The sequence below is a fragment of the Pristis pectinata genome, chromosome 17 (assembly GCF_009764475.1).
Source record: "Pristis pectinata isolate sPriPec2 chromosome 17, sPriPec2.1.pri, whole genome shotgun sequence".
Taxonomy (NCBI): Eukaryota; Metazoa; Chordata; class Chondrichthyes; order Rhinopristiformes; family Pristidae; genus Pristis; species Pristis pectinata.
Window position 1 is genome coordinate 26,269,454 of NC_067421.1, and position 25,026 is coordinate 26,294,479.

General features: G+C 38.8%; 1 protein-coding gene and 1 long non-coding RNA gene across 2 annotated transcripts in view; both read right to left on the bottom strand.

Annotated features, from left to right (window-relative positions):
- Window positions 1-2,758: 2,758 nt before the first annotated feature.
- On the bottom strand, window positions 2,759-5,838 carry LOC127579565 (uncharacterized). The gene is made up of 3 exons (XR_007957701.1): window positions 5,698-5,838; window positions 4,489-4,632; window positions 2,759-3,123 (listed from the first exon to the last, which is right to left on the bottom strand). It is a non-coding gene; the product is annotated as an uncharacterized LOC127579565 (long non-coding RNA).
- A 3,338-nt stretch (window positions 5,839-9,176) lies between these two features.
- Window positions 9,177-25,026, bottom strand: part of pes (pescadillo) — a 42,587-nt gene continuing 26,737 nt past the window's right edge. The window contains exons 8-15 of the mRNA XM_052032412.1: window positions 24,361-24,441; window positions 24,189-24,275; window positions 22,661-22,791; window positions 21,952-22,077; window positions 16,825-17,009; window positions 14,570-14,736; window positions 13,881-14,048; window positions 9,177-12,946 (exon numbers count right to left, since the gene is read on the bottom strand). Of these exons, the coding sequence (XP_051888372.1) occupies window positions 12,869-12,946; window positions 13,881-14,048; window positions 14,570-14,736; window positions 16,825-17,009; window positions 21,952-22,077; window positions 22,661-22,791; window positions 24,189-24,275; window positions 24,361-24,441 (1,023 nt within the window). The 3' untranslated portion in view covers window positions 9,177-12,868. The remainder of the gene's footprint in view (window positions 12,947-13,880; window positions 14,049-14,569; window positions 14,737-16,824; window positions 17,010-21,951; window positions 22,078-22,660; window positions 22,792-24,188; window positions 24,276-24,360; window positions 24,442-25,026) is intronic.

The window sequence follows — 25,026 nt, forward strand, 5'->3', positions numbered from 1 at the left end:
GTTGTGTTGGAGGTTGCTTCACCAGTGGCAAAGACATATAATGATTCAGCGGGAGGGTGATATCAAATAAACTTCAGATGCTGGATATCTGAAATAAAACCAGTAAACACTGGAAACACTCAGCAGGTTAGGCAACATCTGAGGAAAGAGAAACACAGTTAACGTTTTGGATCAAAGAACCTTCCAGCATCTACACTAATTTTTTTAAATTGCCACATCAGCTCCTGTTTCCTAATTTGCATTTGTTGGTAGAAAGGTCCTTGAACTGAAACGTCTTTCCTCAGATGCCACCTGATCTGCTGAGTGTTTTCTGCAACTTTTGTTTTTAATATAGGAGAATATTTGGTCCATTGGATCCATGCTGGCTTCCAGAGGAGCAATCTCATTTGTCCCATTCCCCCCCTCCTTATTTTCCTGTTCCCCTGTAACTTATTCTTTCTCATGCCCAGCAACTCCCCTTTGATTGAACTGAAGAGTTTATCAAAACTCAGTATCATTGTCACTTTCTGTCAATTTTAAACTGGGTTTGATTAGCATAGTGTGGATTCTTGTTATCTCACTTTTAAATGTATATACAGTAGATCTTGCTTCTAGAAGCAGTTGGCAGAAAGCTTCAGTGTTGTCAGTGAATCATTTATTTACTGCAGACAACCATACCCTCACTATTCAAATTCAATGGGGCATTTACAGTGAGTCTAGAGTAGGTTACGTTTTAAATCAGAATTCCTTCAAACACTACAATGAAAAAAAGAGCTAACAAAAGCTTTAGTTTACTCTTGTTCAGTTCAAATTTTATGTACGTCAATACTAACACCTACACAAAACTTAGTTCTATGTAACGCTTTCATTGGGGAAAATGAAGAAGGTCATGCTGTCAAGTTTCAAGTACAATAATTGAACAAATTCCACATGACCATTTTGGTCAGCGGATTGAATTTATAGCTGGGTAATGGGAAAGCAATATCCTGAATCAGAAATTCAAAACACATTTCCCTTTCTTGTTAAAGGCTCTTTATCTGAATGTACATAGAACTCATAATAAGGTAAATAGCCCAAATAGAAATAGATGGGTATGATCTGATAACCATTACAGAGAAATGGTTACAAGGTGACCAGGGCTGGGAACTGGTATTCAGGGGAAGGTGACGTTTTGCAGGAATAGGCAGAAAGGAAAAGGAGATGGGGTAGCTCTGTTAATAAAAGATGAGATCACAGCAGTGGTGTGGAATGATATCTGCTCAGAGATCTAGAAGTAGAGTCTGTGTGGAGATAAGAAACCGTAAGGGTAGGAGTCACTGATAGGAATATAGGCCCCATAACAGTAGTTCTACCGTAGGAGTATAAATCAAGAGATATTTATTCAAGTAAATTGGGAGTTTGTAAGAAACGTACTGCAATAACCATAAGGAATTGTAATCATCATACAGATCAGATGAGGTAAATAGGCAAGCGTAACTTTGAGGATTATCTCATGGAGTATGTGGAGATGGTTTCTCAGATCAACACATTCAAACCAGGGAGCAGGCTATTTTAGGTCTGATGTGTATTGTCATAGTATTAATTAATCATTTCACTGCAAAGGAACCCCCAGGAAAGGCTGATCACAGCATAGTAGAAGTTCAAATGCAATCTGACTATGAGAAACTTGCGTCTGGAAGTAGTACCCTAAACTTAAATATAGCTGATTAAAATGGTAAGAGGACAGAGTTGGCTGAAGTTGGGAAATTAGATTAAACAGTAAGACAACAAACCAGCAGTGGCAATCATTTAATTAGATAATTGATAAATCTTAGCAAAGGTATATTCTGGTGAGAAAGAAAGTCTCAATAAGAAGGATGCACCATCCATAGCCACCTATGGAATTTAAGGATGCCATCAAATTGAAAGAAAAAGCATAAAATATTCTGATATGGTAGGACAGAGGATTGGGAAATTATTAGAAACCAGTGAAGGACAACTAAAGTAATTAAAAGGATGGAGAAGCGGAGGTGTTGAGACTGTAACTAGAGTCCTGCATAGAGCTTGGACTCCATATTTCAGGATGGGTGTGCCCACACTGGAGGTGGTGCAGAGGAAGTTCACTATATTGATTCCTGCAATGAAAAGGTTGACACATGAAGAAAGGTTGAGCTGAATAGAAGGATGAAAGGCGATCTTACTGAAACAGATATGATTTTGAAGGAACTGACAGGACAGACAACCCGCATGTATTTGGGATGTGTGAGGAAACGGGACCACCTGAAGGTAAATCCATGAGGTCACAGGGAGAACATGTAATCTCCATGCAGACAGTAGTGGAGGTCGGGATTGACCCAGATTGCTGGAGCTTTGAGACGGCAGCTCTACTAGCTATGTCATTGTTGTCTGCTCATTCATTTAAGCTCTGGAGAATGAAGACCCAGTCTGCTCGTCTCTCCTGATAGTAAAACGATCCCTACCTGGGAACTAATCTGATAGTCAAAGGTTCATGTCCCAAACTGCACAAAGTTCCATCCATGCATAACCCCTGTATTTGCTGATCACACACACTCCAGGTCCAACGGCACGTTAATTTAAACATTTTTATACCTCCAGTGTCTCACAGCTCCCTAACTCTGTGACCACGTGTAACCCCATAACACTGCATTGCACCAACTTTTAGTCTCCTGTGCATTTCCTACTTCCTTTGGCTTCACCATTACAATGAGCTCACCGGGCCTTTGATCCACTGCTCTCTTATAATGCCTGACCTAAGAAATGAAACTGAGCCTAAAGAGTGCAAGAAGCTATTAGATGTGGGGGGAAAAATACCTTTATTTGATTTTTGTTTATTTCTCCTGACATCACTAAACCTGTGCTGCTGGGTCAATGAAATCATCTGAATATTTTTGTCTTCACAGATGATGAGGAATTCTCAGAAAAGTTCTCAGAAAAGTCAGGTGTTTCCCATCTGATTCTCCTTGCTTCACTTTAAAAGAGTGGAGGAATGTACGTGGAGAGAAGGGCGAGGCAAATGCTGGGAATGATGAGTGCTGCCCATTGAGTGTAAGGGTCACACAAGCCCATTGGGGCAGTCAGAATGGGATGGCTTGTTACTGAATATAGTCTAACCAATGTTTCATTGAAGGTTAGCTGAATTTCAACCTGGAATTAACAACAAAGAAACATGTAAGTGCATTGAAAGAGTAGAGGGATCAAGAAAACATTTAAACGTATGAAATAGGAGTAGGCCACTCAATACCTTGAGCCTGCTCCACCATCTAATAAGATCATGGTTGATCCAACTGCAACCTTAGCTCTGCATTCCCATTTACTCATGGAAACCTTTTGCCACCTTCCCAGAATCGGTCTATTACTGCCTTAAAATATTCAAAGATTGCTTCCACTGCTTTTTGAGGAAGAGATCCACTGAGGGAAAAGGTTTTGTCTCATCTTTGTCTTCAATGGTGAGCCTGTATTTTTAAACAGTAACCCCTAATTTGAGATTCTCCCACAAGAGGAATCATCCTCTCCACATCCTCTATGTCAAGACCTATCAGGATCTTGTCTGTTTTGAGCAGGTCCTAAATTCCATCCAGGTGGTGACATTATCTGGAAATCTCTTCCCTGCCTGGGATATCAGAAGAGACAGTGCATTGTTGAAGAGCTGAAGAGAGATAACCAAGGACCTTTGACAGATGATAGACATGGTTATTTAGGGTTAGGTTAAAGCCATTGATAGTAATGTGATAACTGAGATTAAATAAGAGTTGAAACTAACAATGGTCTTGGAGACCTAGATAACAAAGAGTTGTCACCTTGGAAGTAAATTGTGGAAAAAAAGATGTCAGAAAGGAGTGATATACTGTAGTCAGTAACTGAACGTCATTTGTGCTTTCAACTGAAGTATATACATCCTCATGCATGTAGAAAAAATGGAAGCTTCTTCAAAGGATTCAAAAAGGGAGTTGTGAGAGATGGTAGTAAACTGGAAGTTTACAGTGCATTCATTTTCTCTGTTGGTTTCTGGAGTTAACTCTCTGTTGAGCCATCCCTAATCCAGCACCCAAGCAAGTTCTGCTCCCATGGTGGGATTTTCACTCCAGAATGAGTTGACCATGATTTGTTCTTGCTGGGTCACAACCAACTCTGAGTCTATTGAGGCATTCCATTTCATTGATCTTTGATATTTGTTTTTCTACCCACCCCCCTAACCTAGTCACTTATTATCTCCATGTTGCATTATCTTTTGTCCAGTTTGCTTAACTTTGGCTCCTGCCAATATCAGTCTTGATCGAGTCCAACCAAAACTTATTCATAAACCAAACACTTCACTTCACTGACCTTTGATATCTGCTCCTGTATTTCCCCCCCCTCCCTTCCTCTCCTTTAATGGTTGTTTAGCTTATTGCCCAGTTACAAGGAAGATGCCTTGAAATAGTGCCTGATATTTCAAGTAACGCTTGTGTCAAAAAATATTTACAGAAGTGGGCATTACATGGATGAGTCACATTTAACAAAAGGTCTTACTGGAGACAGATGGATATTTGCATTCTTCGTATCATTTTATGCAAAGACAAAGTTGTCAGAACCAGCAGTCAGAAATATGTGTAAACAGCTTTCTTCCACTTAGGTTTAATGACCCATGAATTGCTCGTTGCAATTTTTGCCAACCTGTTAGAAATAAATGAGTTTGTAAACAAAACATACATTATGAGCACAGCAAGTGCAAACCACATAATCATTTTGTTACTGAAATTTTTAAAAATGTGGGTACTGTTAGGAAGACTAAATTAAAGATTATCCAGCTATAAAACCTTAACTTCCAGTTTTATAAAATGAAACTTAAAACCTTACAGTGATATTTATGCTGGATTCAATTGGTCAGCATAAAAGTTATAACAGTCATTCACTAAACAGATTAAACATGACACAACCTGTTTTATCTATGGCATTATTATGGTAGAATTAATTTATACTAGACTGAATTTAGTAGTGAAATCACGTTTAAGATATTTATAGAGTTCAATGAGTAATAATTACAGTGCTCAAAACTGCTTGTGGAAAGGTTTATGGTCTTACATTTTTAATATTTTTTTCCAATTTTGGAATAATTGTTTTGTTGATGAATTATTTCAAATGACCTGTGTTAATAAACTTTAAATGTGCAGTTAATTGGAGCACTTGTGACTTGACACATTATGCGGAGTGATGTTATGAATTTGCTTTCCCAAGAGGGCGATTGCCTCCAGCAGATATAGGGTGGAAGTTTGAACAAGAAATGCCAAACGAGTTATTATCTATGAACTCAGAGGACTGGATCAATAATCCAGAGTTCAAATTCCCCTTTGGCAGCTTTAGTTAAAAATTGTCTGGGAGGAAAAAAAAATAACCTTAGTAAGGGTGAATATGATTGCCTTAAAAACTCAACTAATGTTCTTCAGGTCAGGAAATGTGCTGTCCTTACTTGGTCTGGTCTATATACGACTCCAAACCCACAGAACCTCCCTTTGAAATGGCCTATAAAGCCAGTTAGTTGGATCATAATAACCATCTTAAAAATGATAAAACCAGACAGACCACACAGCATTAATCTAGGCATCAGATTTGGAGTCGACAAAGTTGTCCCTAGCCTAGTGGACCTTACAAAGTCCTTCTCATGAGTACCTGGGGACTGGTGTCTGTTTAGGAGAACTGTTCCAAGAATGGTTAAGCAACCCCTGATATAGTTGTACTTACCAGTACAGATAACATGCCAGACTCCTCCATCACAATCCGTGTCTATATCTGGTGCCATCAGCACGACAGACCCTCCAAAGGGACCAGCACAGTTCTATACAAGTTGGAGAGGGCTATAGTCTGGGAGCTCTCAACATTGATTTCAGACTTTATGGAGTGAGAGCAAATCAATATGGGCAAGGAAACCTGATTTCCAATTATTAACTTCTGTCAGCTGATGAATCAGTGGTTCTCCACGTTGAAAAGGATAGAAGCAGCACTGGAGGGAGTGAGAGTACAGAGCACACTCTGGATTGGGGGCTGGAATGTTCATCACCAAGAGTGGCTAAGTAGCCTCACCACTGACAAACTGGCCAAACCCTAAAGGATTTGGACTGGGTCTGTGGCAGGTAGTGAGTGAACCAACATGAGGGATAATGCTCCTTCACCTCCTCCTCACCAGTCTACTAGTGTAAATTCAAGTGTCCATGCTAGTGTTGGTAGAAGTGACCATCACACAATCTTTATGGAGTCAAAGACCTGTTTTCACTCCAAGGACACACTTCATTGTGTTGTGTGGTATTACCATCATTCTCAATGTGATAGACTCAACAGATCTGGCAACTCAAAACTGGGCACCTTTGAGGCACACTGGCTAATCAGGAGCAGCAGAAATGTACACTCCCACAATCTGTAACCCCACAGCCCAGCATCTTTCTCACTCTACCAGTACAAACAAACCAGGGCATTAACTGCCCCAGGAAGGAATGGAGAAGTTGTGAGCAATGACAGACATGCCCAATAATGAGATACCAACCTGGTGAAGCTACAACACAAGATGTGTCAACTAAACAGCATGAAATAGACAATTAGAGCAAAGTGATTTCAAAACCAGCCAATTAGTGCAAAATCTGCAATCCTAGTTATGAAAAGAGGGTCCAAGAACATCCCCATCCTCAACAATAGTGAAGACCAGCATGTGAGAGCTAAAGATAAAGCATTTATAAGGGCTTGAGCCATTTGGCTTCTTGTACCTGCTCTGCCATTAATTAAGATGATAGCTGATCCTTTAGCTTCACTTACCTGTATTAAGCCTAGATCCCTTGATTCCATCTATATCTAAAAACCTGCCTGGAATGTACTCAGTGATTGAGCCTCCGCTATCCTCTTGGGTAGAGAATTCCAAATGTTCACCATCCGCTGGGTAAAGAAATTTCTCCCCATTTATCCTGAGTGGTCAATTCCTTATTTCAGGACGGTGACCCCTGTTTCAGGACAACCCAGTCAGAACAATAATCATTTTCATATCTACCTTGCCAACCTCCATAAGAGTTTTGCATGTTTCAATGAGATCACCTTTCATCCTTCAATCTCAAGACAGTATAGGCCCTGTCTTCTCACTCTCACCAAACCCTACCCCAACCCAGGAATCAAACTGGGTGAACTTTTGCTGCACTCTCTCTATATCCTTCCTTGGGTAATGAGACCAGATCTGTACACAATATTCCAGATGTAGTCTCACCAGGGTCAGATCTAATTGGAGCAAAATGTCTCTACTTTTGGACTCAAATCTTCCTCCATTAAAAGCTAACATACCATTTGCGCGCTTTAACTCTAAATTCTACCTCTTAACTCTTGGTTATTCCACAATTGTCATTTTAGCATCTTATTTTGCACTACCTCAGATTGCACTAAAATATTTGCACCATTCTGCAGTTTTGCACTTATCATTGTATTTATTGTTGCATTTATTATTGCCGTATATACAGTTTACTCTGCGAGCTTCATGAAAACAAGGAAGTACATTGGTTTATGATCATATATATCAGGGTGAAATCTAATTGCTTTCTGAATCTGTGCTTTAACTTCCAGGTATGTGAGGGGTTTGGCATCTGGATGGATGGACTAAATTCTGAGCTATCATGCTTATCATGACAGAGTAGATCATTCAGCCCATTAAGTCCACGTCAACTCCCAACAGAGCAATCCCATCAATCCTGTTCCCCCTCTCTTTACTCCCGTGGCCCTGAAACTTATCCTTTCTCACATGCCTTACAGCTTCCGCTTTTGATTCTTTTGGTACTTATCCAAGGGATAATTCACAGCAACTAAATAATCCATCAGCACATGTTTGGGATGTGGAAGGAAACCAGACAGCTGAAGGTAATCCATATGGTTACTGGGAGAACATGTGTGCTCCACAGACCTTCCCCCTCACCACACAGCTCCATCTGTGTAATTTTTTGAAAATGTTTCCACCTATCAGCCTGTCTCTGAACTCCTCTCTCCCTCCACCCCCCCCCCCCCCCCCCAAGCTGGTTCCACTTGTCACTTCTCTCACTTCTATATTACTAGTTATCTTCCCTCTTAACTCTGTCCCAATACAGGGTCTTGACTCGAAACATCAACCATCACTTTGCCCCCACAGATGCTGCTTGACTTGCTGAGTTTTCCAGTGTATTTTTTTTGCACTATACAGGCCTGAGTCCAATTCTGGACTCATATTAATAGTATCAACACCAGTTAACTCAAAAGTAATTCAGTAAGGTTGGTCCACATGCCGGTTTCCAGAACGCATTTTGCATGGGTCTGATAATGCCTGCCATGTCCAGTCTGATTTGTCACTTCTTTTAAAAAACCACATTAGCCTCCCTCCAGTCTTTCAAAATAATCCTCATTTCTAGTGAGTTATTTAAAAAGTCACAGCAGGGGATCTAACAGAGTTTCCATTTCTTTGAGAACACTAGGATGACACTGTCAGGCCAGTATTCAGGTTTGATGGAACCATTAAAAAGGCTCTATAAAGATGGGAGTTATTAGGACACTATATCCAGCTGTATAGCACAATGATATTTCAAAAGATAACTATTTCCAATTATTGTACATTACACATTTTGTAATTTGTAACATTTTTCTGCAACTACGTATCAGCAGAGTACAGCATTCTACTGTAAAATACAGTATAAATGAATTATCAAAATGATCTTAAAAGATGAGTTTCCAAGCCTATATTATACAGCTTTAATTAAAATATTCTTTTTTTTGAAGAATATTTGCTGCATTTTTAAACCATTGCAATTTGTCTGAGATATTACAAGGTATAACAAGAAATAATAAAAACATCAGGAGGTTGCTCCTTATTTTTGCCACATGAGAAATCTATTAGTCTGAATGGTGGGTGTCTTAATTAGCCCAGGGATTTTGCACCAACTCTAATGAGGATGATCTATAAATAGTTTCAATCTTTTAGGCAGGTGCTTCTAATGTGTAGGGTAAATAGATGATTAAATGATCACATGTGCAGGAACATTATACATTCTTTTCATAATAGCAAAGGAGGAATATTAAAAATATCTAATGACATGGTGGGAGCTGACATCTGAGATTTTGTGTCTCAAAGGCAAATGGAGGCAGGATATTTTAGGACCCTCTTGAATTCCAGCAGATCACTTTGCAATATCAAAGAAAAAAAAACACACAATAACACTTTTATAAAATTTATAAAATTAACAATGATAAAGTCAAGAACAGAATTAAATTCATAAAGGTTAAATACATCAGGGTACATTTCTTCCTCAACTCTTTTCAATAGGACCTTTAATGTATTGGTTAAACCATAAAAGATTGCAATGTTTTCAATAGTTAACCAGTTACAAGTTAAAACAGGCTGCTTGTTAGCAGTCACATACTGTATACTCGGACTGCTTGTGGCTTTTCCAGAGATCAGCAGGCTGTATGTCAATGGTGTCAAAGGCATTTTTTGGTTATCTATCCAAATTGTTTATTTATCCAAACTTGCATGAATTTATTAGAAATCTTTAATATAGACCATTTAATCTATTGCTTCAGACAAGACAGCTCAAGTCTGCATCAACAGCAATGTCTTTGCAATATTAATCCTCCTGGTCACTCATTCATGGATTAGAATTAAAAATGGTATGCTTGCCTATATAATATGGCTCCCATGGTAATAAATAAATATTGCAACAGGAAAAATAAACTACATGAATAAATGTGATTGTAAGAAACTGCATTGCATAAAAAAAATCAACATAACATAGCAGGCCAGCTGAGCACATCTTACCCATCCCTAACTATCCTTTTGTCAATTGGCCTACCTGGCTACAACAGCAGTCAAGACTCCATCTGCAGTCACAAGTAGGGCACATTGCTTAAGGACAGCAAAATACCTTCACTAAAAGGACATTATTACAAATAGGATTAGATAGTTTCAGGTTATTATTACGTGTACTAGTTTCCCCCCACCCCAACAAATTAGACTTATTTAACTGAGTTTAAGTGAGCAAAAACTTCTTCCAACTAAATGTTGGGCAGATTTAAATACCAAGCCCCCTTCCCAATACAGACAAGTCATTAATAAATCTTTCCAATAGTTCTATTAATTGTAAGAGTAAACTGAATGAACCTTTTACTGCAGGTGCAGAAACTGCAAAAGGCCTAAATATAATTAGCAAGATGCTTCAAATTAAACATTAATTATTCATGATACAGTATTTTGAAACTTCAATAAATAATTCAAGACTTCATGTAATGCCAGGTGAATGGCTTTATATCTTGCAGCTTAATACAAATATAGTCTTACCTAGAAATTCAATTGCATAATTATGCAACATCAATCCTCCAAACAAAGTACCATTTGATAACAACTATTTCCAGGGCGTATTATATCAAAACTGATATGCAATTGATCACTTCTTAGCCGTAGAAGAGATTGGCAACAGAAATGCATGGGATTATATCATTCCATGTGTAATGTTCCTTTTGGACCATGTTGCCTTGAGACCATTGTTCGGCATTCCCAAGACAACCTGGCCAACCCAGGGCAATATTAGATGCAGACACTTATTGGCTCTCACCATCCCAAACCTTCCCTCATCAGTCTTGCTACTGATCTCAGTGCCACCACCAGTAAGCCCTCTCTGGCCTCAGCATAGGTCCAACTCAGCCCATGGTCACCACCCATCCTGAACCCGGCCTTAGAAGAAATGAAATTCTCTGGATTAATGCACATTCTCATCCTTCATGAATGCCTCTCCCCTTGGAGAATCACAAATAGGGTTTTCTGCTCCATAGTGAATGTCTGATGTTCAGTCAGTAGTGCAAATGATACTTAAGCAAAGGTTCACTGCCGCACCCATTAAATGCACCAGAATTTCTACATCTCTATCTTTATACTTTGCTTGTGGAACATTGATTAGTCTTTATTTTCCCCCAAAGTAATCAAGCTGTACCAAGTCTCGTCTTGCAGAAGGCAAGTCAACAATAGCTTAGCCATCCAGATTAACCTGTGCCTCATCCATTGGTACAAATAACACTGCCACTGTTTAGTTTGTTTGGAAGGCAAAACTCAAACACCACTAAGGCAGCAAAACCAAGACTTCTGGAAGTTTATTTTTGTTCAATCTTTGAAGCTATTTTAAGCATCCCCTAGCAATTACTGCAACCTCAAATGATACTTTATAACAATTATTAAAGAAATATGCAGCTTATCAATTGTTTTCCCTCAGTACTGGATGTTTTTCAATGATTTGATTTTCTCTCCCCTCTCCCCAGAGAAGAATGTATTTTGGAGCCTTCCCCCGTGTGCTCACACAATCCAACAAAAACATTTAAAAATCTAGCAAACAAAAGAATGCAAAGGACAGTGGATCTAGGATTCCAATACTTGTCTCTTCTTGCTGTATTAAATTAAAATACCTAAATGAAGGTACATTTCCACGGACCTCATGGTATTTGAGAACTCTATCAGCCCAGTGTAGATTTTGCTGAAGCATAAGGCTTAAAACACACGAGTTGCAAATGTTTCTTCCTCTCTTAAGCATATGAGAAGAAAATCATAGCCGAATACCTCTGCGTGCAAGTAGCTTTAATTTCTGCAGCTGTGACCTTAATAAGGCATATATTCCTCTGAGCAATACAAACAATCAATGCATGAAATTGAAAGGCTTGTGCATAACAAAAAAAAGTTTATTGGCTCTAAACTGTGCAAACAAAATTACACCTGAACTCTAGATGAAAGCATCTGCAGTCCTTTGTTTCTCTAGCATTACACCTGAACTCAGTGAGTTGTACATTAAAATGTATTCCATATATGCTTGCTGTTATTTAAAGAAAGGAAGGGGAATTTCTTTCCCCATCATAGAAAAGACATGATTAAGCAGCCCTGCTCCCAGCAACTACAGCATACAATAACTGGCATAGAACTGACCATCTTAGATCACAGTTACAAAAATAATTAGCACAAGGAATTGAAATATTCAATCCTACCCTTCAAGAATTGAAGCAGAGTGTAACTGAAAATGTTCAATGCTGAGACTTGTATGTGAAAGGAAAAACCATTGTTTTCCCTTGCTAACACAACTTGGTGCTTATTGAGGCAAAGAAAGCAGCATCCATTTGCCAGCATTTAGAAAAGAGCTGAATAAAAATTGTCTTTGATTTTCTGTACGTACAGTCAAAATACAAGTGAACAGTATTATTTTTATACATTGTGTTCCTTTGAAGAACATTTTAAGAAAGACAAAATGGATTTTGATATCACCTTTGTAAATTCTATCTAGGCTGCAATATACTGTTTTGTAACATTTCTTATGATTTTAAGTTCATTAATTATTGCTACAATACTGATCATATTTCCTGAACGCTTTAATTTTAATTACGTGGCTAGTCCAACTTCAGTTAAAAAAGTGACAATAAGAGTTCAAATTAGATGAAGACAGGAAATTGTTTAAGTTGCTGAAACAGTTATGCAAGTATGTATATTAAGGCAGACCATATTTTTGGAAATATTTGTGACATAATCCATTTTTCTGTGGAAGTACAGGTTGCACACAATATACTACATTTCCTTGCAGACTGACAATGTTCTGCTTATGATAAGTTTACAATGCCAAAGTGGCACAGTCAGCTTAGATTTTTAAAGATCATAGTACAAAGTCTACGTAATTAGACAAGAAATCCAAGATAGACTCTGTAAGAACAACATTTCAATCCTTAAACAACTTTTTATAGTAAGTCATTTCCATTTAACTAGATAGCAACACATGAAATCCAACACAACAAAACCTGCTCAGAAGAGCACATAAAGCCTTTACTATCTATACTTTCCGTCCAATGCAGACAGAATTACAGTTAAACTGCAGATGTACAATGATTTACAGTATTTTGAGATTTAATTTTTTTTACTCTTCTTTTTCTCAGCTTTCAGCATGTCATCATAAGCCTTCCTCTTCGCTGCCAACTTGTTTGTCTGTTGAGATTAAAAACAGATGCATCTTAACATTACCCAAACTACATATCACCAGATGTTTAAAACTCCCCCTGCATTAATGGTTAGATGGTAAACTTTTTTCTTCTGCTCATATTTAAACTACTTAGGTGGAAATGTGTTAATAGAAAAAAGGCAGTCGTCAGTATCTTACACCTCAATTTATCAGTTGAGTGGCACTGAAATTAACTGCAATAAAATCCGCAACCCAAAAGCTGCTAGTTAAAAGTCATATTTTGGAGCGGAGGAAAAGGAGGAAATGGAATGCGAATTAAACATAGCAGATTTGAAAGACTGTTTTATTCCCACCAATTGGGTCCTTTCTTGCTCAAGAATTCTAGCAATTTCAATTATTTTCTATGGGAATGTGGAGTTATATTGCTCTATATATAAAAAAATATGTAAGTGACCAAAAAAATATATATAAATGACCAAATCACGTTCTGAAGCAGATACAAAGACTTCAAACAAAAGTTAACAGTTGCAATTTGGATTCACTGTTGGGAAGGACTTTCAAACAAAAATAATTTGTGGCTTTTGATTGGTCTGCTCAGTATGACATTTTTAAACTTCTTCCCAGCTGCAGCACACAACAGGATTCAAGCCACAGGCTGTGCAACGTAGGAGAGTTAGCTAGTCATCTTCAAAATGGAAAGGACACAGTCTGCATTCATGGTACAGAACAGCTTCAATTACCAAATTACACTTCTTGTATTCTAGTTTTGTTCTTGGTGGCATCACACCCACTTGCCCTAATTCATAAGAATTCAGCTTCAAAACTTAAATAGGCACCTTTTTTCAGACAATTCTGAAAATTTGTAAAGTTACTATGAAACTTATTTAAAACAATGCATCGCCTACATCTGCAAAACAGCAAAGCATATTACACAAGACGCAAGATAAGTTGAACACAAACCTCGCGAACTTTTCTCTTCTTTCCAAACATTATTTTCTTATACAAATATTTCTCCCTTTTCTTCATCATCATGATAGCCAGGCGCTTCTCCTCAGCTTTCTCTCGCTCAAACTCCTGTGCTTTGTTCTCTAGCTTCATAGTCCCTGTGGTTACCTTCACATTCAGTTTCTATGGGGACAGCATCAACACTAATCAACCAATTCACAGAAAATTTCAAAAGGCTGTTAAGTTTTAGCATTTGCAAAGAATCAATGCATAAATCACTTTAAGAGCATTCAGAGAGATGGTGAAGGACACACAAGTATGATTGCACCAACTTTAAACTCCATTCGCTGACAGTTAATGTATTCAAAACTGCAATCAAAACTCTATAATATTTGGCATTCAGTTCAGCCTTACAGCACCAAGTATATACTGATCACTTGCTTATGTCAACTGAACCATCATTTTGAAAAGTTTCTGTTTCCAGAATACATCCCATAAGCCTGTATTAAATTGGTTAAAATTCTTTGTAAAATTTGGGAGGTTTAGGAGAACATTTACTTCTTAAATGACAAGGAACTTCTTTTGCTGTGCAAAGCATAAGTGCTGCTTATTGAATGTAGGTGTTAAAAATGCAAGTATTACAGGATAATGAATCACTGGGTCTGGCATAATTTCAAATAGTAACCGCTTCTCCTGGAACTCACCCTGCCTTTCACCTTCTGAGCCTCCATATCCTTCAGTTTTTCCTCATCTTGTTTCTCTGTTTCATCCATATCATCATCTCCTTCATCGTCTGATTCTTCTTCAGCCATTTCATCTGATTCTTCCTCATCTTTTTCATCCTCTTCCTCTGATTCAGTTTCATTTTCATCTGCAGTAAGTGTGAAACAAGGAATACCCACTTATGATGTAAACAGAGTAATTTCCAAAGCTTGCCTGAACATTGTTGCTGTAACTTCGTCCCCTCTCCCATGCATGCTCACAAAAGCATGGTTCCTTAAGCTTTCTTAAGAAAAAGTTCTTATATGAATGAGAATTGCAGTGCCCAGTGATGATTCTGGTAATCACTTCACATAAAATTAGATTTAAGAAGTTTTCTTGTCAATTCCAAATCATAGGAGAATGTTGAAAAGCACAGTGAAAGGAATTCAATCCACCTCTCTCACTTTTTCCCCTAACAACCTTTTTGCTTCCCACTAAATTATAACCCTTTTAATCAGAGAAAATGGGCAATAGGAACAAGAAAGTCAGGTGCTGAGAACATTCACAAAGCATAATCAAAACACAAATTATTACAAAGTCAGAAATAAAGATATTAAGTAGCCCAACCAATAAGTCAAAATAGTAGGTGATAAAGGGAATAAAGTAGTTTAGGGAGTGTATCATGTACAGTGGTGCCAACAGAGGTTTAGAGAAGGGCAAGATCATTAAGGTATTTAAGTGCAAGGCTAAGAATTTTAAATTGGAGACACTCAGTGATCAGGAATCCATATAGATCAGCAAGGACAGAAGTTATAATTTATTTGGTGTGTGATTAGATAAATTCAACTAAAGTATAGATCAGCTGAAGCTTGCTGAGGTTGCGAAGTTGGAAACTGGCCAAGTGAGCTTTAGGAGAAGGCTGAGGCCCTAATGAGAGATTCATCAGATATGCTGAAGCACAAAATAATGCGAGATTGAAGCAGGCAGCCTTTCTGATGGGTTGGAAGTACTGCATGGAAGTAAATAGAATGCAGACATTATACATGTTCTCGATGAAAAACACTATGATGCTAGAGGAACTCAGCAGGCCAAATACATGTTCCTGTTTGGTCTGAGATAGTGATTTGAAGGGAAAGCTGGAATTGGCGATATGCATACAGAGCCTACGCCAGGGAGTTGAAGACAATTCCTTGGGTATAAGATAAGATGTCTTTATTAGTCACACATACATCGAAACACACAGTGAAATGCATCTTTTTGTGTAGAGTCTTCTGGGGCAGCCCGCAAGTGTTGCCACACTTCTGGTGACAACATGGCATGCCCACAACTTCCTGACTGCAATATGTCAGATGATAAGAACAAGATGGAATGAAAAATAAGAGGTATGAAAGCATATTAACATTCAAGGACCAGAGTGGTGGCAGTTGGGAAAGGAGGAAGAGAGCACAAATAGAGTTGGCAGTGTATGTATGAAAGGTATCCACAGATCTACAACTGTATGAGTAAACAAGGAAGGTGTCCATGGCTGCAGGACTGGAGGAGAAGCCAGTATCAGAGAGGATTTGCTAGAAGTGAAGATACAAGAGAGGAAATTCACTGTCAACAAAACAGCAGAAGGGATATGTGAAAGGATGTCAGGGCAGACAAACCACATCAACAGCTTCAGAGTTGCAGAGGAGTGACAGTGAACCAGTTTACAATCACAGGATGTTACCCGAGACTTCAACATGACCACAGTTGTCAAGAAAGGAGTGGAAAGCTCACTGATATTCTAACAGAAAATTACAAGAGAGACATACATATATGAGAAACCATAGCATGTTGAAAGAACTTTTGTAGGGGAAAGAAAACTTCTGGTCAGTAACATTCAAAGACAAAGGATCTGGGAATGATTACTGGTAGTTTTGAAAGATAGCGTGATTGCACGAGAAGAGGAAACCATCATCTTAATAGGCCAAGTAGGCAGTACTGGTGTTGTGGCTTAAAAGCTATTGGAAACTTTTCCTATAGGAGTCTATGTCAATCAATGTCTGTCAGATAAAGCCATCCAAAGTATGTTGTATAATAATGACGTTTTTCTCGTCCTACAGCTCAGCAACTTATGCCATGTTTTTGAATTCATGCAGTTCTATGAACTTCAATACATAAACAATGTGTGTTATATCTTGCATATCAAAAATCTGTGTTGATCTTAAGCAGGCATATCTGGGCATATTTAATAGGGTATTTGTATTTGGAAATGAAACAACCTGCTTACATGTGCTTTCGCCTCTCTGAATGGCCAAGAGTTTGAGCTTTTCTGGTGGAATGTAGTCTCCATCTTTCTCTTCCACAAATGGAGAAAGATGAGGTGGTAAAGTCACTCCGAGGAAATAATCTTCTACTGGAAGAAGTGTTTTGCAGTTAACACAGTCAAACACCCACTGGGGCTGGATATAATACCTGCAATTTAAACAAAATGGAGAGGTGAGCAATTTGTCAAGTGGCCTGAATATTGCAAGATATCGAAGGCCCTGGCTTGCTCTGCTGCTGAACTGTACATGGGAACCAGCAGTGGAGCTCCACCTTACTGATGGAGTAGCCATTTATGCTGAAGGGGCAATCAATTTCACCTCTTGGATCCTGTGCCAGATTAGTACTGTCACAGGATTGGTGACCCCATTTATTTCAATAGGGATTTGTGAGGCTGCAGACATGAAGTAAAGGACCAAAATTACTTTGACTTATTTTCAAATTTTCTGAGAGCACAACCAAATGTAAACAACATGGTTCAATGTGCACTTGGGAAATTGTTTAATTACTTGTGTACTTCGTTATTAAGTTTAAAATGTTTCTGAATGTCAGAAATCGAAAGACAACTTTGCAGCTTTGACGGCTTACAAAAGCTGGGGGAGTGGCTTTGCCAGCTGTCAAAGCTTTCACAGGTGGTCCTGGAGTGGAACATCTTTAGTGCACCTGTGGAGGTCCTACCACTGCTCAGGCCATGCTGATGATACCAGGATCCTTTAGGTCCACAAGATGGACACACTGCATCCAAAACCATTAAGAACAGACAAGGAGAAACAACAGGAGGGAGCTTCTGGGAGCTCTCTCCATGCCAGTAGGATCTGTCTCAAAGGTTTACAGCAATGGACACATGGCCCAGCACATAGATGCAGTCACAAGGTGGGCAATGTTGCATTGTTGTCTATACTACAAGGAAGGCACGCCAGCATCTTTACTTTCTCAGAAGGTTAAGCATGTCACTGAACACTAACAAACTTCTACTATTTGTTGTGCTGTTGAAAGTATCCTGACTGGTTGGGCAGGAATGCAAGGAACTGCAGAGTACATAGAATGTAGAACAGTCCAGCACTGGACGGGTCTTTTCTGCCCACGATGTTGGGCCAATCTTGATGCCGATTTATACTAAATGTCCTCCTCCTGTTTATCATCCCATATCCTTCCATTCCTTTCATATTCGTGTGTCTATCTAAAAGCCTCTTAAACTCCACCAAACTGCCTGATTCCCCTACTACCCCTGGTAACCCATTCCAGGCACCTACCACTCTCTGCATAAAAAACTTACCCCTCACGTCGCCTTTAAACATCCCCCCCCCACCCCTTTAAAGGCACGTGGTCTGGTGTTTGATGTTACTACCCTGGGGAAAAGATTCTGTCTACCCTATTTATGCCTCTCAATTTTAAAAACATCCATCAGATCTCCCCTCAGCCTTCAATGCTCTAAGGAGAACGTTGCATCCAGAAGGGTTTCTTAAATCAATATGTAGATAGTCCAATAAGAGAAAGGGCCGTACAGGACCTGGTGTTGGGCAATTAGCCTGGCCAGGTGACTGACCTTTCAGTGGGAGAACAGTTAGGGAACAGTGACCACAACTCCTTAAGCTTTAAGTTATCTATAGATAAGGATAAGTATGGACCTTGGTGGAGAGTATTAAATTGGAGCAGGGCAAACTACAAGAGCATTGGGCAAGAACCAGGGAGAGTTAATTGGGGACAGCTGTTTCTGGGCAAGTCCACATCTGACATGTGGAGGGTGTTTAAAGACCAACTGCACAGAGAACAGGACAGGTATGTTCCAGTAAGAAGGAAGGACAGGATGGCAAGGTAAGGGAACCTTGGATGATGAAAGAGGTGGTGAATTTAGTCAAGAAGAAAAAGGAAGCTTATGTAAGGTTAAGGAAGCTAAAATCAGACGAAGCCTTTGAGGGTTATAAAGAAGCTGGAAAAGAACTGAATTAGGGATGGTATGAAGGAGGGAATTAGGAGAGCCAGGAGGGGCCATGAAAAGTCCTTGGCATGTAGGATTAAAGAGAATCCCAAGGCATTCTAATACATACATTAAGAGCAAGATGATAACGAGGGAGCGGGTAGGACCACTTAAAGGATAAAGGTGGGAACATGTGCTTGGAGGCAGAAGATGAGGGAGAGGTCCTATTTGAGTACTTTGCATCAGTACTCACCAAGGAGAAGGATGTGGAGGATAGGGAGATCAGTGTGGAGCGTGTTGATATACTAGGGCATCTTGAGATAATGAAGGAGGCAGTGCTGGGTCTCCCAAAGAACATCAAGGTGGACAAGTCCCCAGGGCCCGACGGGACGTATCCCAGGTCATCGAGATAGGCAAGAGATGAGACTGCTGGGGCCCCAACCAAGATCTTCACATCCTCACCAGCCACAGGTGAGGTCTCAGAGGACTGGCAGGCAGTCAATGTCATTCCATTATTCAAGGGAAACAGGGATGATCCTGGAAACCACAGATCAGTGAGTCCCACGTCAGTGGCAGGGAAGTTACCGGAGAAGATTCTCAGGGACAGGATCTGTGAGCATTTGGAAAACCATGGCTTAATCAGGGACAGTCAGCATGGCTTTGTGCGGTGCAAGTCATGTCTTACTAACTTGATTGAGTTCTTTTAAGGGGTGACAAAGGTGGTTAGAACACGGAACAGTACAGCACAGTATGGGCCCTTCAGCCCACGATATTGTACCAACCTACATAAACCTACTCCACAATCAATCCAACCCTTCCCTCGTACACAGCCCATAACCCTCCATTTTTCTTACATCCATGTGCCTTTCTAAGAATCTTTAAAATGTCCCTATTGTATCAGCCTCTACCACCACCCCTGCAATGCGTTCTAGGCACCCACCACTCTATGAAAAAACCTACCTCTGACATCTCCCCTAAACTTTCCTCCACTCAACTTAAACAGATGTCCTCTGGTATTGGCCATTGCTACCCTGGGGAAAAGGTGCTGGCTGTGCACTCTATCTATGCCCCTCATAATCTTATAACCTCAATTAAGTTGCCTCTCATCCTCCGTCACTCCAAAGAGAAAAGCCCCAGCTCACTCAACCTTTCCTCATAAAACATGTTCTCTTATCCAGGCAGTATCCTGCTAAATCTCCTCTTCACCCTCTCTAAAGCTTCTACATCCTTCTTATAATGAGGTGACCAGAACTGAACACAGTAATCTAAGTGTGGACTTGGACCCCAAGATCCCTCTGTTCCTCTACACTGTTAAGAATCCTGCCATTAACCTTGAGTTCCTTCAGATTCAATCTTCTGAAGTGTATCGCTTCACACTTTTCCGCACTGAACTCCAGCTGCCACTTCTCTGCCCAACTCTGCATCCTGTCTATATCCCGTCGTAACCTATGAAAACCTTCTACATTATCTACAGCTCCTCCAACCTCCGTGTCATCTGCAAACTTACTAACCCACTACTCTACTTCCTCATCCAAGTCACTTACGAAAATCACAAAGAGCAGGGGTCCCAGAATAGATCCCCATGAAACACCATCAGTTGTGGATTCAGCCTAAAACATCACGGGCACACCCCTCTCCACCATCTGTAGTATCTACAGGAGGCACTGCCTCAAAGAGGAGGCATCTATCATCAAAGATCTCCACCATCCATGCCATCTTCTTGCAGCTACCATCAGGCTGCAGGAATAGAAGCCTGAAGTCCCACACCACCAGGTTCAAGAACTGCTACTTCCCTTCAACCATTTGGTTCTTGAACCAACCTGCACAACCCTAATTACTAGCTCAGTATAGCAACATTTAGACCACTTTGCATTATAATCAACTGTTTTTTTATTTGCTCTAATTGTGTCCTTTCTTGTAAAAATTGTGTATAATCTGTTTTCTTGTGAATGTTGCTTATCTGATGGTATGTGCCTGTGATGCTGTTTCATTGCACCTGTGCATACATGTACGTGCATATGACAATAAACTCGACTTTGACGCAGATTAATTATTAGTTATCATTCTGCAAAGCAAAAGAGAAAAAAGCACAGGCATTTGCAGCTTTTCCATAAAAATCCATTGTCACAGAGCTTATCATAACTAGTAAAATACCAGAATCAAATAGTGGGAATGAGATCCAAGTTCCAAACCAGCAATCCTGAATTCCACTCCGTGATGGATAAGTTTCTTTTTAAACTCTCAAGTCAGTACACTACTTGAACTAACTCAGGATACAAGACAAAACATTAGGAGAAAGTTCTTCACTCAGAGGTTGGAATTCTCTATCAGAGAAGGCTGGAGCGGCCAAGTGCCTGAATATGTTTGGGGTAGATTTCAAGACGTAAAAAAGGCACCATGGGATATGGAGAGAAAGCAGGAATATGATACTGTGACAGATGATTATCTGTAGTTGTATTGGATAGTGAAGCAGGCATGAAGGGCCAAAAAGCCAACCCCAGCTGCTATTTCTCTATATTTTACAATGAACAAACAAATGGCATTTGCATTATAACTTATTTCCTCATGCCACATTTGTCAAAATTTTAAAATGGTAGTCTGTGCATTCACTATCAAACCATTGATTAAAATACCCTGTAAACACAAGGAAAATAACAATTAACGTTGAAACAAAAATTGCACTAAAATATACTATGTTCAAATTTATAGCAAAGACTAAATCTCAGCTAAAACAATGGATAGAGGTTACCAATGACAGTATTATAAATTTGTTTTAACCATTATGAGATTGATTAATATACAAATAAAGAATCAAAGCCACTATCATTTGCTGTATCTTGGAAAAGAAAGATGTGGGAGAGAAAAAATGGCAATTTCTCTGGTGGCAAGGATGTGCAACTAATGTCTCAGTTCTGAAAATGGCTTCTTGGAATACAAAAATCAAACAGGATAATAAACACTTCTGAAGGAAATGCAGCTTGGTGGCCCAATCAGCAATTATTTTTATTCCAGATTTTCAGCAATTGCAGTATTTTGCTCCATTTCCATTATCCATCAAGTGAGATGAAACTCTTTTGTATGTGGAGAACAGGGAAATTGTTCAGTGGAAGTTCACTATGAAAGACAAAATGCAACTGAAACTTAACAGATAATTAAATTTGGATCAAAGCATACCTGTTGACAAACTGTTTATCAAGGCTTGGCCTGTCCACTATCTGGTGGGTAATGGTTTCATCTGTAACAGGATAGTTAGCACCTATACAAAGCGACTTCTCCCATGATACCATGCCTCCAAAACACCTAAAGCACAGTTGATAATAACAGATCAGTTTAAAGCTTAAGAAGTTTTCCCCCCTGCCTCCCCACCCCAGCTCCTATGGCAATAAGTAGGCAGATAGACTTCAGGCTGCTGTCCACACACTCCTGTGGTGTGCACTTGGGAATATTGTGCAAGCACAGGTCAAATTTTAAGTGATTAAATTATTGAAAAGGCACATTTAAACCTGTAGATATCAACCTCAATGGTTCAGCATTTACTAGATTAACAGCAGAACCATACAAACCAGTATGCCTTGGCTGGGGCAGAGAGATTTAAAGAAAAAAATATCAGCTCATTCACTCGATCTCTATCCAACAACCACTAGAAGCATTTCTACAAAAGCAAAAATAAGGTTGAGCTTGGGCTCAAAGCTCAGTCAGTTTGTCAAAAGGGACCTTAGGTGACTGTAATTCATTTGCAAGCTCCAATGTTAAGAATCAGACATGTGATGCGTGACACTTTTTAAATTATACTACAGTAAACACTAACAGGTGGTGGCAGGGTAGAAAAAGGTGCTGGTGAGCGGTAAAAATAGGTTTCCTCAAAACAAATTAGTATACATACCTTATGACAAAGGCCAGTGATTCACGTGGTACTTCTCGGTTAAGGAAAAACTTCAAGCCCTCAAACAATTTCTTCTGTTTTTCTAATACTTGTTGCTCCTTTTGCCTCTCCCCAATCAGCTCTGCATTTTCCTGCATAAGTTATTGAAGTTACTCCAGGGTACCTTATTTATTTTGCTACTGATAACTGTTTTATACATAAAAAAAACCTTACACTGTGAGAATCAAAAAGCTAATTGAGACACTATGTAGCATAGTCAGCAAAATACCACTATGCATTTAACTTAAATTTCTGGTATACACCATTAACACACTTCCCAACTAAATATGAACACAATCAAAAATCAAACAAAATCTGCAGATAATACAAATCTGGAGCATAACAGAAAACATAAATACTCAGCAAGCCAGGCTGCACCTATGGAGAGAGTGACAGGGTCAACGTTTCATCAGTAGTCATTCATCTAAAACATTAACTCTCTTGGTCTCCACTGTGGCTAAGTATTTTCCGTTTTTAATTCTGAACACAACATTTTCTCTCCTATCCTTAGGATAGGAACTTGGGAGAAAAACATGACATTTACTTTGCTGTCAGATTATTTGGAAAGTCCAACTAATGGAATAGCACACAAGTGTTTTTTTTAAATAAACAACCTGATTCAATGCAAAGTTAAAGTGTACGCTCTTTGTCTTGGAAAAATATCTTGTATAGTTAGTTTTGAGAATAATTCAGAATGTTACATGATCGCAAAGGATTACAAACGTAAATTGTAAATGGCAATAATAACAATTCTATTTTTGGAGTAGGTACACTTGCTTGTGGGCTACTCTTCCGTGTTTTTATCCTTGGGAAAATTAAAACTTTTTTTCTTAAAATTTATCTTCCATCTCCTGAAGGGCTTCTTTCCATAATTGTTCCTCAGTCAAGTGGCCAATGTTTTAATCACTCTCATCAGCGAACGTCGACCACCATCCAGGGTGCAAGCCCACAAATTTCAAATATCTTAATTTTTTTCTTTTCTTTACAATTCCACACTCCTGATGAAGCAGGCATGTCACAGACCATTGTTTTTGTTTGCATCCAAGTTCAGTACTATCTTTAAATTCTAGATTTAACAGAACCTATGGAAATTTAAACTTAACTTCAATTTGCATATTTTTGGCTGAAACTATTTTTCTCTTTCAGTATACAAATGGCATACTCTATTAAAGACAAATTCTGATAATTTAGTGAGGAATACTGTTAGGTGATTGGAATATCATTAAAATATAGACTATCTGGACTTTGTAAGTGTGACATCTGCACAAGTGTGACAAATAGCCCCAATGATGCAAATGTATTGTTTGTTTGAACACAAAAGAGTCTGTGCTACAACTATAAAATTGATGAACAAACTGCCTATTTTTCTGTTCCTATGAAAATGTGACAAAGCAGTAGTCAAATCGACAACAAAAAAATTGAAAATTTAAGTTAAGCAACAAAAACTGGAAAAGCAGCATAATGGTGAGCAAGACAATGCAAATCTTACCCCTTCCACAGGGAATTCGTCTGGCACATCATCCTCTTCATTTGAAGACACCGTGCGAGCTAAACTGGCACCCAAGGCAGCCAGTTTCTACAAAGATCATAAAATGTAAGTCAGCAGTAAATAAAATCATGAAAAATTTCAAGATTAAACATCAAGCACATTATCCTCTGACCTCCATATAGCTTTCTGAGTCCATTGCATACATCTCTTCATCGTCTTCCTTCAGCTCCTTTTCCTCTGGCTTGTTTTCTAGCTGAAAACAAAATTTCAATTTAGTTAATTATGCTATACATATAAAAGTCATACAAGTCCATCAGAATTAATGACAATATAATGATAATGTCAAATATCAATGGAACAATCAATATAGATTAAAAATAGTACATGCAAGAACATGTACAGATATAATAAAATAACCACCCTACATTAAGAATCAATATTTTTACAGGCCAATTTCTATTAATAAAATGAATACTTTCATAAATACACAGGCCAACTGGAAATAGTTACTATAAGGATGTTTGATAATATTGTTTTGTACCTCAGCCTTGTAGATATTTTCCAGCGTGTGAACATTAAAGTTTCATTTCAATTCTTTGAATATTTTTTTCATAATTTTGGACTCGAGAACAGCTTCACAAACCCAACCTAGGATTTCTACATTTTGATTATCCAGATTGGATTTATTTTCCTTTGCTTCTTTGACCCACTTAACTTGATCTGCAATGTGACTGAAACTTTGATTGAACAGAACATTAAACTCAAAAGTTTAAACTTTCAAGGTCTTTAACATTAGATATCAGGTTGCTCATAAGTTATTGATGAACAATCTTGGAAA